The sequence below is a fragment of the Cryptotermes secundus genome, unplaced genomic scaffold, assembly GCF_002891405.2.
Source record: "Cryptotermes secundus unplaced genomic scaffold, Csec_1.0 scaffold1025, whole genome shotgun sequence".
In the NCBI taxonomy this organism is placed as follows: domain Eukaryota; kingdom Metazoa; phylum Arthropoda; class Insecta; order Blattodea; family Kalotermitidae; genus Cryptotermes; species Cryptotermes secundus.
In genome coordinates this window covers 1,793,462-1,809,831 of record NW_019730118.1, presented here as the reverse complement: position 1 = coordinate 1,809,831, position 16,370 = coordinate 1,793,462, and the positions used below count along the sequence as shown (strand labels likewise).

The 16,370-nt window shown below is 41.5% G+C and overlaps 1 protein-coding gene across 2 annotated transcripts in view; it reads left to right on the top strand.

The window, feature by feature from the left end:
* The window catches only part of LOC111866279, a 658,988-nt gene that overhangs the window by 234,527 nt on the left and 408,091 nt on the right, over positions 1 to 16,370 (top strand). Inside the window, exons 2-3 of one of the 2 annotated variants that reach the window (XM_023855074.2) lie at positions 1,899 to 1,997; positions 4,259 to 4,610. In XM_023855074.2, coding sequence (XP_023710842.1) covers positions 1,899 to 1,997; positions 4,259 to 4,610 — 451 coding nt within the window. The remainder of the gene's footprint in view (positions 1 to 1,898; positions 1,998 to 4,258; positions 4,611 to 16,370) is intronic. The other variant, XM_023855075.2, reaches the window with a different exon arrangement.

The window sequence follows — 16,370 nt, the reverse complement described above, 5'->3', positions numbered from 1 at the left end:
TGGGTTCGAATCCCACACAAGGCATGGATGTTTGGTGTGTGTATGTGTTTATTCTCTGTTTGTGTTGTCCTGTGTTTAGGTAGAGGCCTTGCGACGAGCTGATCACCCGTACAAGGAGTCCTGCCGTCTGTAAAATTATCACCCCCAAGGGGGGTGTAGAGCCATGGGTTAAGCGAATCATATGTTCAGTCATAAATCATAGCAACATTCTAACTTATCAAATTACAGATTGTAGTGCACTTAATTCATTTTGAAAGGCAAGACAGGCATTTAGCATTGAAGGAAACTGTCGGAATGTTCAAGCGATTGCATTCACACCAGCAGCAACTCCACAGACAGAGACATGAAATTATGATAGTTTCTTTCTCCCGTACCGCCTTACGTTTTTGTGGAATGAGAATCATGATTATTCATTGATACGGGGGTTGATCTGCAGTTTCGTAATGCTGGATGTAAGAAAATTACGAAAACTCTTTCTGAAACAACGAAGCCTCTTCATATTTTGACCAGCACTTCTGCTTCTCATTCGCGAGGCAACTAGTTCGAATATCGGCACGGTTATTGGCTCTCGTGACTTGAGATTTTGCATAGATTTCCCCAGTTCCTCGAGCGTATTGCTAGAGCAGTACCATAAACATACTAAATATCCCTCCTGTCACGGTTTTGGTCACTTGAAGGCAGTCGTTGAGTCGCACCCTAAAATATTTTGCATATTATTAAAAAGGCTTCCTTGAAATTATACGCTAAACACGGTTATGACTATAGGTTCCAGTTGGGGTCACCTGAACCTGTACATCACCACAATTTCGTTGGGGTGGGGGGAAAGAAAACAGGAACGAAAGAAAAAATGAAAGGAAGAAAGGCTATAGAAACAAAGTATGTATACGTCGAGGCCCTCTGACGATTACTGCCATCTGTCACACACCGAGCGAACTACGTCCACTGCGAATCCCTACAATCGCATGGGCCTGTAGTCAATCGTAAACCAACTCGTGTGTGTGTGTGTGTGTGTGTGTGTTACACGAGTACCATTGCTTTTACAGGCCCCTACACACGTTAAGATTACTCTCGTACACGAATGTAAGAAGTATGGTGGAGTTTATTACATGTATCAGTAGGAGGCTGTTAAAGTTGCAATTTACACACAAGGCAATGGCTTTCTATGGACCACAGTATATTTAAGTGNTTAGTCGCTCTTCTGTGGTTGCATGTGCATGTTCGTTGCCAAGGAGACGTGTTTACTGAGCCTTTACCTCACAACGGTCATCTATCCTGGCTCCAAAACTGTGGCTTATAGCGGACGTATCAAAATATGTACTCGTATAATCTTGACATGTGTCTTTTCAATACATATACATTTATTATTATTATTATTATTATTATTATTATTATTATTATTGTTGTTGTTTTTTATTTTGTTTGTGTGCTTCTATTTTATTTTTGCATTTACTCACTTTATAATTGGCATCTGGAATAGTAGGGCAAGAATCTTATCTTCTGCATGTTGCCTGCCTGCCCATCTCAGTTGCTATAACATTCAACCGTCTGTCTGTTCTGTCTCTTCGGCAGTAGTGATCGTCTTACCATCTCAGTCGAAGCTGTGTAATACCTGCAACTGAAAGTGTCGTTAAGTATTGAAAACGTCAGAAACTGTAACCTGGAACACAAGCTTTCCTCACTCCTCTTCCTATGATAAACAAGTTTAGGAACCTAGGACCCCTGTTGTGCGGTCGGACTTGGTACTCCCGCTGCGACGTGTGAACCTCTTCCTAACGTTATACAGTGACTGTCCCAAAAGTAGTGATTGCAATTACTGGTCCTCCTCCTAATCGACCGATACTGAACCCCAAGTCTACGGTCACCTGGCAACGGGTGTGACGCAAATGTGTTTGTTGCAGGGCATCCAGTGGGCGTCGCGTGGGGCAGGGCAAGGCGGAGCCCACGCTACAGGGTGATGCTGCTGACAACAAACCATCTCGGACCGCCGCTTCGCCTAGGTAAATGTCGGCACTTCCTCACGTCAATGAATAATCTGTAACTTTCGTTATATTTTTTTCAATATATTGATATTGCTCCTGTATTCATGCTGCTCTGCGGTCTGATATGACTTGCGGGGAAGAGGGTAGCCAAGGAAGTACTATGGTTTCGTCTGCTTGCCTTCCCTCACTATTACAGCCACGGCCACAGTTAGGCGCCCCAGCAGTGCAGGAACCACTGGTCATCTGCCTTGAGCTGTACGAAAGAATCATTTTCATTTATGGAGGTGTATAGGGTTTGATTCCAGGAAATGAATTGAGAAAACTAATGTATTTTCACAAAAGAACGTCGATATTCACGTTCATTACAAATTCAAGTCTCTTGTCCTCAGTTGTGGAAGGAATTAATTGTTCTAGACTGCTGACAGTTGCTTGTGCTTGGGATCCGATGGTGTTATATCGAAATGACTGGCGGATCAGGACGATCGCGGAAAAATTCTACAGTTGCATATGATTATAGACATCTACAAAATTCTCTCGCTAAAAGAACGTACCTTAGGAGTTAGTAGAATTCACAAACAACTTCATTAATAAGAAATATGGTTACAGTATTTTACATTCTGATTGTGCTTTCAGAGTGTTAAGACCAGCTTTATTCTGAATCTAGAGCTACGTAAGTTGAAATAGCAGCTTTATTTATCACTGATTACCAAAATATTGGTTTTCTCTTAAAACGTATCGGTTAAAGTGCCATTTATAGTCCTGTTCTACCTGTAATAAAATAAGACTTCACGAAGGATCGTGTTATTTGTAACACCTGAACTGAACTTTCTGGGTGCGGGTGACCATACCGCCCCTTGTCCTAGAGCAGCCGTGTCAAACATGCGGCCCCTCAACTTTTAGAGCTAATTGATATTAAAATCAATATTAAAATTTTACTAGAAATATTTTTTGTAAAAACAATTTTGCAACAGACCAGAAGACAAGAAGTCTCACGCAGACATAAATTAGCAGGCTGCAGGAAATTCAATGTTTTGTTATTTCTAACATAATTTCTTGTGTAATCTCTCTTTTTACATATTGAAAAGCTGTTTGATACTTCTCAAAAATGGCATTCTCTTGCTTTTTAAAACTGTAAGATATGTGACTTTAGGTAATTATAATGAAATTATTCCTAAATAATAAATAGAATTAAATTTCCTTGTATCAAAATCTAATGTATATTTCCATTCTGAAGTGCGGCCCTGGACTATTATTTNACTACACAATACACTACGCGTCGGACACAGCCGACCACAAGCCCACGCAACCTCGTGCTGACGCCTCCCCCATTGGGACAATCCACTAAGAGGAACCTGAATATTTTACTTGGACGGTTTTAACTTTAATTTTAACATTAACGACCCGCTTTGTGGGTGATTTTTTAAATGCAAGTGGGATACCCGCACTCGGGGTACTAGATGTTGTTGTGTTTTACGCTCCGATACGTGTAACATCTTCCACAAAAAACTGTATATTGTGATTGTTGAGCAGTGCAAGTGTTTCCATATTTTTGTTGTGGATGCCTCTGATGATGGCTCTTTGTGAGCCGAAACATGTAAGGCGGATGTGAGGAAATGGTGACAAGAATATATATTGTTACACTCGACGGAGGTTCTATTGGTAGTTAGTGATATGTTTAATCTGTCCTTATAAAATCTTTATGTACTTAGGAAATCTTGTGTAATATACGAAAACAGCGTATCTGTATATACATATATTGGCTGCGGTCAAATAAATAAGAGAGAACAAAGTTTAAACGCAGTTAACTGCGACACAGATTAAATTATAATATTTTTGAACAAAGTGAAGGCAAAGTGTTTGTACAAGCCAGTAGTACTAAATTAAGTCAACACTACATTGGTCATGTTCTTTTGCCAAGAAGGAATTTTCCGAAGAACATCCATTTTTACTCTTCCCCAAGGTCATACGTTTAACGTTTACTATTCAAGTTCTATAGCAGAATGTCTTAACTTTTAAGGAATATTTCGAGGTTCTGTTATATTCACTTGCTCAAGTAGCCTTGTCTGTTTAAAGCTATGAGGCCTTTAACCTTGTAGCACTACCAAAATCTTGAAGGTACGTCCGATTTTAGGGAAAGGAGTTAAGAATGAAATTATTCTTTCTGTGAAGTTTCTTACACACACACACACACAAAACAACAATTTCTTTAAGTCTTGTCATTTCGACACAGTCTGCAGTTGACGAGGTCACCTTGAAAACCTCAGGTCTCTGTTTCACAGGCAGATCCACCCTGTATGTGAAGACAGAACACAGATCCTAGCGTACGAGAACAAACCGGCGTCGGCAGCGATCCTAGCGACGTCCTCGGCACTGCCTCTGGATCCTCCCAGCTACCCGGCGCCGCCGCCTCTACCGACATACCCACTTACCCCCAACATATGCGTCGAGGGAGGACGAATCGAGTTCATAAAAACGCCGCCCGATGTCGCTGCAGACCGAAAATTTCCACCGACGACGTCATCATCATCATCTATATCGTCGTCTCTACAGACGCCTACGTCACAGCAGGCACAGACAGTGACGCGTGCGCAGCAAACTGTAGACGGGGACGAGAAAACGGATGTCGCTAAGGTAGGTGGCAGCACTGTGATGTAGCAGCCTCTCGTACTCGCCTAGTAAAATGTTAGTGCTACTGTCACTTCGTTCACGCATCCTGCAAGTTTAATCGTAACAATCTTATCTTATATAACCTGAGTGTAAATGGTGACATGAATTCTGTTCCCAGAAACGCTGAATGGTGTGTTCTGTAGAGAATGCTGGTGGAGTGCTTGTTGAAATTTCAACAGTGATTAGAGAATGCGTAAGATTGTAATGAACGTTAATCATACTTTGATATTTCCCCCACAAAACATTCCCGATAATTTACTTTCACTTCAGAAGGACAATTTCTTTCCTTCCATCTTTTTGTCGGACTTCCTGCCAGCTTCTAATCCTTTGATATAGTTTGACAGAATCATTGTAATTAGGCTCCTAATATTTTAGCCACATTATTGATAGCTTTTAGCCTGTTTTCCTAAAGCAGACTAATGCAGTCTCCATGCTCTCTGTATGTCTGTTAATGCCCCCTGTTAACCTTTGAATACCTCACTCAATCTTCATGAAACTTGGTATATGTACTATGGCAACTGAGCCCATTCCAGCGGCGTACTTCATGAATCCCTCCCATCAGTCTGTGTGTCTGTATGTGTATCCCTTCTACCGTTGCTAACAAAGACTCGGTAAAATGTATCCCCCGTTTTATTGCTAGGCAACAGCTCGGTAAACAGCATCCCACGACAAAGAATACACACAACAGAAGAACTGTTGGACTCGTGTGTCCATGGGTCTCTCTGAGTTTGCCAAATTACAACTCGGTACAGACGTTCCCTTCGGCAACGAAGAATTGTTGGAAGCATCGTTTTCTATGCGGTCCATGTCCTATCGAAGGAAAGTAGTCCATTAGTTCTTCCCAGAGCTTCTTGTTTCTTATAGCGTTGGTATCTGTACTTGCTGTTGTTCTGTATTATCTTGAATTACATTTATGGTATTTCTGTACTCTGATACTCCTTTGAGAAAAAAACATGTCTACTTTCTCCATCTTCTGATTTCTTCTTTGACCAACGTGAGGCATTCGGATCCATATAAAGGCATATGTATGTATGGCTATTACTCCTGAGAATTTTAGCATGCCTGGAGGTGTTTTTCTTTGTAATCTGTGAGCCGATTGTGTAGAAAATTTGGGAGCCTCGACGTCCCACAATCTTGTGGGCCTGTGAGGCCTGTTACAGGAATAACTTTACGTGTTATCTCTTCAGTAATGTGCATTTTATGTATCATTAGTTAAAATGTTGGAATTTGGTAGTTCTATGTTAACACTGTCGTCTTTCTCGTACAACACAAATAATCGATAATTCTCGTTTTTATATGTGATTTGACAACGCAATGAAGAGCTGAAGCTACGCAGCTTGAGATGGTGGGATGCATAGTGAACTGTAATGTTAAAGGAAGCTCTTAGGGCCTAATCTGAGATAACATCCCTCGGTCAGGATGGCCGTTGTCCCAGCTGACACTCGAAAGTGGCAGGTCAGGAAGGATATTTCGGATGAAAATTTCGCCTTCATCTATAGGGCTGAAGCAATTGTTACTTGCTTCATCCTAGTTTTTTGCTTAGCATATTCTTCGATCCTGTGGTTAGAAGAGACGCGTCCCTCCGAAACGTCTGTTGAGTTTCAACCAACAAAACGGCGTTGTACTCCAGAAAGTGTTACTCTTTACAAACAGCGTTGCGAGATTCTCAAATAGATCATTGCCATATTCACAGGAGTTAGACATCGGTCCCTAACCCCAGCCATACGAATTGTGAACAATCTTCTACCCAATTTTCCAAGTATATTTTACAAGTTATATATATATATATACTCCCATGTACGCTTATATATTCCTAGTGATACTTTCTTTCTTCAGAGTTTCTGACCAAAATTATGTATTATTTCCCATCTTTCCCAAGCGCACACCATGGCACCCTCCTTCATTTGATCATGAAATTCTGTGATGAGTCTTTCCAGCTGATCGCGCTCATGCCCTTCGCAACCGTGACCAGTGCGCTCAGAGGCAGGAGATCCCTGTCCTACACGAATGATTCAAACTGAAAGCGTCTGATTTTTCTTTCGATTTATCCTCGCTTATAGATTCATCGATTCTTTACTTATTTGGCAACATTGTTCCTAATGAATCGGATGAATATGAATGGGAAGCATAGAAGAATTGGGAAGGTTTTAATCGATGAAGCTGATGTTTGAACCGAAAATCGAACATGAAATTTCCAAATACGAAGCGATAGTGCTAACTATCAACTGCAATTTGCCATCTTGATTTATTTATTCGTGGTTTATATAACGACACTGTTTCAACGTAGAGGTTATATAGCATCTAATTAGAGGGGACTGTGACGAGTATGTAAGAATTAGGGATGATTCACTTATGGCGCATTTGGAATTCCTAACACGGCATTCGCCTGGAGGGACTGAAAAACACCATGAAATTCTGCAGTTGCTTCTAAAGTCAGGGTTTCGTTCAAATAGCAGTCCAGTAGCCTATTGAAATCTTTAATTTTTCTGGAAACACGAAGAGTATAGGTAGAATTACAGTAGCATGCAAATTTATAAATAATTAATTGGAGAATTGTTTGAAATTGTGAAGTTCCCACAGTCCAGTATCGTGACCTTCCACTTCCACCGTTAGTTCAGACCCTCTTAGCAGTCCGCATCCAATATGAATGAGGAGCTTCAGTTTCGTGGACTTACATGAACTTCTAGTTCCTTTTAAATTTTATATTATCAAAAGAGTTCCTCTTACCATTATGTGACCTTGCTGTTCACAAACTTTGGTTCTCCGTTAATAGAACATGACAACATTACGCCTCTGTACGCGTAGAGCAGGAGGATGAACAAACATCCGCGCTGCTCTTTATCCAACCAATTGAAAAATTACTCTCAATTAGCAAGTTACTAAGTCATTGCATATATACGTTATAGCAATATATTGTGACGTATAGACCCTTTTCTAGGCAACGATTCGGTAAACACATTGCCGCTTGCATCAGTTGCAGCCACCTGCTCATGCTGGTTCCTCGCTCGCGGATTTTTCTACACTGAAGATGGAGGCGATACATGCCTTCGAAACGTCGGTTCACATTATATCTGCAAGGCGCCACATTCAAGAAGACGGAATTCTTCATAGTCACCATAAAAACTTCAAATCTTAACAGAAAATTGACTTATATAGGATGTGAGATGCTGCATTTGGTTCATCTTCCTGATGATAGTGTCCAGTGGCGGGCATTGGCGTACCTGGCTATGAACCTTTGGGTTCATTTCTTAAATGTCTATCGGATTATCGCCTTCCGTAGAAGCGCTCTGCTCCATAGAGTTAGCAGAGATGTGCGATGCCATAATGGCTATTGAAGACCCGTTCCTGCTTCACTGTTTGCGTGTGTCCCCCAGCCTGTCTCCACGGTGAAGTGTCTATTGACTGCACACTCTGTGACTCTGAATCATTCTCAGTTAAAAGGCTGCCAAGCTGCAAGCAGCATTTTAAATACTTCTCCCGCCCTATTTCTTCCGTCAGTTTATCACCACAGCCTCCTATTTCGGGGTCAAAATGTGGGATACGTGACCAGAATATTATGAGGGTAAAAGTAAGGGCTTCTGGAAAGTAAAGAGATTGTTTTTATTTTGTTGGCTAGAATAAATATATGTTTTGACACGATTTGTGGTGGAAGTGATGAAATTCATTGAGCTGTTCCCATTATTTAAGTAAATAACGCAATAAAACAACTGAGCTTTGTGTATCTCCCAAAGAGCTTATGCAGGTCACTCTTTGAAGGTAGGGTAAGGCAATATAAGTGAAATTTAAGCTTCCATTTTACACATTTATTAAACGACTAATGCATTATTCTGTGTGTATAGTAAATATTCTGGTATATGGACCTATCTCAAAGTATGAGACAACAAAATAGGGGAAATTAAGTCTGATTTTCCTAACCTTATAGTTAGTTCTATCCTTAATCTGACTGGCTACGTCCATGGTGCAGTGTCCTTCGTAAAAATTTTAAGGACATTCATCTGCTCCAGAAATTACTTGGCTTTAGAAAAAACGAGGGAACTGTACCATATGCTCAAAATTACGCAAAAAAAGAAGCCAAAGCGTTCGCTCCAGTCCGAAATTTCACATTGTTTTTACAAGAGTCATTCCAATAAGATATCCCTATATATGCACTGGCCTCTTAAACTCTCTCCTTTGTTGGGGGGGGGGTTATACTGGAAATGTATGCATTTCTCATTTTCCTCACTCTTCTCCCTCTCCGTTTGATCGTGTTAATAACATTAGGTGAAGAATAGCGAACAAATCAACGAATTCCAAATAGTATAGCCCTCCAGAAGACAATAGTAGTTGCCCAGCTAGACGTGAAATTCCCTGCCTTCTATGGGACCAGAAGTTTCATTATTGTGTTCACAAGAATTTCACCTTATTCTGTGTCTTGAGCCAGATGAATTCAATCCAGGCCCTCATTTCATATTTCTTTCATGACCGGTGTTCACGTTTTCCTCTCATCTGAAACTATAAACTTGCCACGGAAAGAAGTCCCATGGTTTGAAGTTCTTAAGTTCCTACGTTGTAAGTGACCCTGCTACCTTAATCACCCTTAGAATAGAAGAAGATTAAGAAAACTGTGTTTATATAATTTTCACAGTTGCTTTGTTACCTCATTTCTCTANGTAGACTGAGGGTGTTTGAGAACAGGGAGTTTAAGAGAATAATTGGACGGAAGAGAGATGAAGTGACCTGTAATGGTAAAGCTATCCCTGTAACAGGCCTCTGAGGCCCATAGGGTTCTGAGACGTTGAGGGTCCCACATTATCTAGAAAATCGGCTCAAAGATGGCGATAAAGTTGTCAGCCTTACGCGCCTGCCGCGCTTTACTCCCCAGGAAAATTATTTAATTAATTCCAGGTACTCATTTCTGTTAGAGGCTGAGTGAACCCCAGGGCCATAGTGCTGCAGGAAGGATTAGGTCAATTGAAAAAAATCCAGTGACCTTATCGGGACTTGAACCCGCGATCTTCCTGCTTGTAGCATAGTGCCTCAACCAACTACACTACCGCGTGCCCCCTATTTCTGTAAGGTACAACTAAAAACGTAAAACTACCCCTGTAACAGGCCGTGGAGGCTCAGGGTTGTGAGACGTCGAGGCTGCCACATTTTCTAGACAGTTGGCGTCTCTTTCCTTCAGTAAACTGTGCATTGGCGGGTGTTGTAGCAAAAAGTCCGGACATAGTACTTGGTTCTGTTTTGATGTCTTAAATTATAACACAACGGTGTAATATATACATAACCAAGAACGATGATGGCTAATGAGTGAAAAGGACTGAACCAACGTACTTCATAGTTTTTCACCCATCATTGGTCCGGATATCTATTTCCTGCAGACATAAGTTCTGTTGTCGGAGAGCTAATTACACTACATATGCATTACACAGAGCCATGAACCCCACCCCGACTTTCACAGGGTAATATTTCTAATGTTACACTCAATCAGGTATGGCAGAACTGTCCCTGTGCCAATTAATTAAGTGCCACGCCATGAAGAAGTACCAATCCGTGTACTAGGTGGAGGTGAGTGGTCAGCCTCACGCCCTGGACGATTTACCTCCGAGAAAGTGGCCCCTTGTACCCATTGGATAGGAGGCTGGGTGGACCCCAGGTCTGATCTGGACACTGTGAAGTAGAGAAAAATCTCTTACCCCTAGCGGGAGTCGAACCACTTTTTAATGATGGCAGGTCTAAGGCGTATGCTCTCTTATACCGCTAGGACAGTAGGATCGTGGGATCGAATCCCATTAATTATATATATATGCGTGATTGTTTTTTTTTATCCTTTGTAAGTAGAGGCCTCGTGGCCGGGCGATCCCTTATCCAAGGAGTGCTACCAAATGTCCATNTTATTATTAGAGAGGGTGGGTTTCCCCATGCACTTAGACCAGTTATTGGTCCATTGTGCGTCCCCCTTTAATTACTACTGTCTCCATACCCTACCGGTACTGGTGCATGCTATCAGCCCCGTTCAGCCAACGAGGTCGGCCCTCGGTACCTGATATTTCCCCCCTCTACCAGAGGCATTGGAAACTACTTGGGCGGGAAATTGTTGCCTAATTTTGCTCAGATGTCTCCTAGAGACATGAGGATCTTTTACGTGCCGTAAATCTACGACACGGGACCCACGGCTTAAAGTCCCTCCCGGAGGAATTGTTCCCTGAATTTTTCCGCCCTTAAAAATTCCACGACCTCCGCCGGGTTTGAACCCGCATACCTTGAGTCATGAGGAAATGTGGAGGTATGTGAGACATAACCGGACAGGAAGTGAGGAAAGAAGGAGAGATAGGACAAGAAACAAATGAAACTCGCAGTACTGAATAGTCGGCGTAGCTACGGGTTGGACTTCCGGTGTTTGATTCCTTGGAGGGGCAAGATTTCTCTCTTCCCTATTGCGCCCAGACCGGCTCAGGGACCCACTTAGTCTCCTATCCAATGGGTACCGTGGCTGCTTCCACGGGGGTAAAGCTGCTGGGGCGTGATACTGACCACTCATCTCCATCTACTACCGAGAACAAGAATGGTGGAGCTATACTTCCACTGCCAAGTATGTCTTCATGTCATAGTGTGAAGACGTAAGTACTCAAAGTCAGTGTGATGCACATGTGTAATATATTCTGTGTTCGAACTAAATACTTAGACATGTGTGAAACGTGAAAATGTGTACGTAATTTCGAAATGCGTTGTACAAATATTTTTCTTTGTTTTGAAATACTGGTCTTGCGCTGGCAAGATATGAAACCACTAATCTACAGAGCATACATATCAGTCCTGAATTATCTACAGCGTCCTTCCGGTGTTTCAAAAGCTTCAGTCCTACTTGAAGATTAATCTGTTAACACGTGTATTAATTAATCCGTTTCATTTGGCGGTAGAACCCAGCAGAGAAGGGGTAGAGGAGTGGATTAATTAAAGCATACAGCTGTAAGTACTGCAAAGTGGATTACAGCGTTTCCACCAAACGATGGTATAAGAAGAGAGACAGTTTTCCTCTGTAACGACGAGGCTTAACCCCAGGAGTGACCACACATTTTTACGTGCCACAAGCAACCACTGTCTTAGTGTGAACTTCATAGCCGAGAGAGTTAGTGCAGCGGTAACAATCAAGACTTGCATCAAGGAGATGCGATTTTTCAATTATGGCCGCAAAGCGGCTGCTCTTTTTTAAATTTTTCGTTATTTTACTCAGTTCCTCCATGCGTATGTTTTGAAATTATTCAAAAGCTTTTGCTTTACCACAGTACATAGTTATCCTCTCATTTCATTCGGTGTGTGATCTCTGTAATTGATACAGGGTCATTAAATAATTTATTGTTTCTAGGATTTGAGGTTCTCACATTGGTGTTGTGAAGGGTTCTATTTTCTGGACTATAACGCCATGTAGTCCGTTGGAAGCTAGCCGACGTTTCGGAGGGACATGACGCTTCCATCTTCAGGGTCGAAGAATAAGCTGAGCAAGAAACCAGCAAACTCTGCTTGCCATCTGCTGCATGCTGCTTCCTTGCTTGACTTGTTCTCCGAGTCTGAAGATGGAGGTAACATGTTTCTTTTTCCGAAACGTCGGTTAACTTTGACTGGACTACACGGCGTCATATCTCAAAAGATAGAATTCTTGAAGTTCTCACTTAATGTAGTTTGAGTTTAATCGTGAAGCGCCTGGTTTTATTTCTTCATTTGCTGAAAAGTGCGTAGGTGCCATTTTGACTATGATTTCCAAAACAGACTCCTTATAGGAATGAATCTGCTTACGATTGCCTAAGTACCCATGTCAGTGTGAAACATGGCAGCCGTCCTTGCGGAACTTTTCAAGCAAAGTGCTCGACACGAGAAGAACGAAGCAAATGGCTGTATAGGTTATTTTATGTCCGGGGCAAAACAAAGCAGTCTTTATCATTTAGGCTATAATTATATATATATTCATATTGAATACAAGTCATGTTTTAATAATAAAAGAAGTATCAAGTATAAATTTTCTTTTAATTTGCTTGGTGGGGGGGGGGTGCAGTCCAACTGGGTCCACTCAGCACTGCGGCCACTGATTGGTCTATCGTAGCCTGCCCCGGGTGATTATGATGATGGAGAATTTGGTGGAATGAAGATTGGCAAGTGAAACCGAAATACTCGGAGAAAACCCGCCCCAACGCCACTTTGCCCACCACAAATCCCACTTGACCAGACCCCGGGATCGAACCCGGGCCGCCGCGGTGGGAAGCCAGCGACTAACCGCCTGAGCTATGGCGCGGCCAAGTATCAAATTAAATAATAATAATATTTCAACAACATAATAAACGCATTCTTAAAGTAGCATCTCCATAATACTTCATGCAAGTCTGAAGTATCACTTTCTGGCGCTAAGGCCCGACGTTGAGTAACGACATTTTCCTTCAGCGAGTATATGACTCCATTAATCAGAAGACAGAAGATAACGAGGGACTGCTACCTGGTTGTGCAACATTGGCCAACCCCTGCCTGGCCTTAGTATACTCGACCTGGATACAGTTGAGGTTGTTTTTATTAACTGCAGGAAATTGGTGTTAAAAAGTCACAGAGATGTGAGGGTTGGATTTAGACCTATGTATTACAGTGGGGGAAAAGGCTTCGCTTCGTTTATGGTTATTTGAAATGCAAATATACTGTGAGTTTTTAAGGTGTAATTTAGGATCTTTGTCTGTTCTGGTGGTATGTTTGAACGTGCACGGAACGCCGAGCGTTTAATGCACGTTCTGCTTCATAACGCTGTCAGTTTTCCCCTGCCATCAGCACTTTGGAATGGAAACGAAAAGAAAATTAAAAAGAGGGTTCTCTCAGCCCTTAAATTCTTACTGCCCTGATGAAAACGGCGTGGTTATTTTTTTTTAACTTCCTACTACTTATACACGTACTCATCGCATAATCAGTTTGCAATCCCGGCTTCCTCATACATTTAGGCTTCAAATTCAGGATTGTTCTGAAATCTCTCATTTACATGATATATATTGTCACGTATAAGGGGTTAGCGTGACGAATAATTGTGGGTTCTATATTTGGTGATTGGATTTATTTGATGCTCGCAAGTCATGACTACAAGTAAATATGACACTCTATAAAGATTACTGTACTTATAACACATAAAATAAATCCTTCAACGTTCGCCTGCTTGGTCGTTATTTGGTATCACTACTGAATACCCAAACATTGACGAATGCACAGCCTTTTATAAAATGCCAGAGAACTTAATGGAGATCAGCGCCTCCAAATTTCCATTACTGCTGTTCTTGTCTGCGTTGTGCCGGATACGCCTCCAAACCCCGTTGACCAGCAACTGACGTTTATTCTCTTTGACAGCGTAACGCTCGGGAACGTGTTTAGTTAACCGTTACATAGTAATGCGTCACAGTATTTTCCTTCACATATTGAACATGGGAAGTTGCCTCTACGCTAGAGGAGTCTTCATTTTTACATTTCAGTGAGGCTTCGGACGCGGCCATAAATAGGCTTACTCAGATTTCATCTTAAGATTTGTATGGAACTTAGTTGCTCCTCTTAGGTGAAGGTATGGATTCTGCTTGTTTTGGAATAAAAGTGAGGTTAAGGTAAATTTCTCTCAGTGCCTCTTTGAACACCACACCATGAAGATGTGTGGAGGAGAGAGGAGGTATGGACCCATAACAATCTTAACCTCGACACTAGATGGAAATGTACCTGCTGCTATGCCCCCGGGAAGGTGTATCCGTAAACCATTATGCTGAGCTAAATTTTATGGGGGGGGGGAAATGGTGTGAGAATTAACGTGGATGGAACATGGCCATCGTCGCTTCTGTTGGCGGGCTTTGATATTAGTATTGTTGAATCTTCGGGCTATGTCATTCCCTGCTTGCTTGATTAATAACATTTCTAACTCTTGTGTTTCTTTTGTGTGTTCGCGAAACCTATAAGGACTATACGTTTATAAGTATATTAATATAAGTGCTGCATAGTCAGTTTGCTGTTGCACTTCTCTTTGTTGTGGATGCGGACTGGAGTCTGCAATTTGGTTGACTGGCTTGCGTTTGGTTGTTATAGTGGAACTGCCAACTTGGTGGACATATGAGTTAGCTAATTAAAGTATGAGATCTGTAAGATATTGTAAATGTTTCTTCAGAGACTCAGTTGCAAAATCATTTCATGTCCTTGCTGTTAAGTCCAATGAGCTAATTGGTTGTTCAGTCTGTCAGTCATTTTGAATCCTTCGTGGATGTGTGTTAAGAAGCATGTGAGTGAAACATATATCCGCCCTAATTGCTAGTACAATCATTCAATCAGCTGGAATGTACGCTTAGATATTCACTTCGAATTTCAATCCAGAAAGATAGTTCAGAGAATCAATTGGATCGTTCGTCGAAGTCGGTATATCCGTTCAGACGTTCGGTTGGAATACCAGTGCAGAGAACCAATCAAATGTTAGAATATCAGCTCATTCAATCGATTAGAATAACATTTTATCGAGTCAGTCGGAATGTAACTTGATTGAATTAGGTTAAATATCAGTTGAACTAATCAGTATTAATGTCAGTTCCGTAAGTCTTTTTGAGATAATCAGTTAGAGACTACTGAATCTGTTTAATTCAGTGGTGATATCAGAAAGCCAGTATAATCAATCAAAAGAAACATTCTTTCATTCGCTGAGTTAGACATTTTAATGTCGGTTCAGTCGGCTAGAATGTTGATCGACGAGTCATCACTCGATCTGTCTGTCGATCAGTCATACAAAACGTTAGTCGGAGCCGGTGTGTTGATAATTCTGCTTTAAATGGTACCTCACGAGTTCGCGCATAAGAATCCGAAGGAGTTGCGCAGGCACGAACTCGCCAGCTTGATCGTGACCTGGATGAAAATCGAACTCGTGTCCCATAGAGAATGCGTATTACCGCTGCGTTTCTTTTACTGAGGACGCACGCACGCACTACTGGACTCTCCTCAAATCCCTCTGAATAGCTCAACTGCATATTTGGTTTCCGGTCTTAAAGCCAGATGAGGGCCATTATGATATCGCCGTGTTGCTAAGTGGATTACCTATGAATAGGCTTGCCCTATAAAATGAGGCTTTTCCCGTTACTTCCCTTCCAAAAATCAAACGTCGTTACCTCAGGGAAACGAAACAGAGGTCTGTAACACAGAAGTATACCAGCTTCTCATTATATGAAATTTCAACCTAATGAAATTTATCTTTTTCGTATGCATAATGAATTTTGAAGAAGACGCTTTATCCAATCTCGTTTTTAATATAATTTAGGAAGGTCCCAGGAAATAAGGAGGGACCATAATTAAATGGTACAGATCAGCTTTTTCTCCGGCCTCATGGTGCTTATTTTTAGACAAAAGCATCAATAAACATAGCGTAAAGACAAATGTATAGCAAGATGGTTGGTCCAGAAAGGAAATGAATAGTTCTGTATTATCTGGTGTCGGTACTGTAATGCAGTACAAAATCACAACACAATGATAGTCAATAAATGATACGAATTTTGGAAACAAGAGTAATAAATGAAAATGAAGCAAGGATTGTACGAATAAGTTTAAGAACAGATTAAATTTGAGGAATGCTTGCTAGTTTTCAGTCTCCTATTTAAAAACTTACAGATGAATACATACAAAACTACTGTTACAGTTTTTTTATAGAGTACGAAACTTGGTCTGTGGCTCGGAGAGTGGAGATTGGGGGGTGCTGGTCAACAGGGCCCC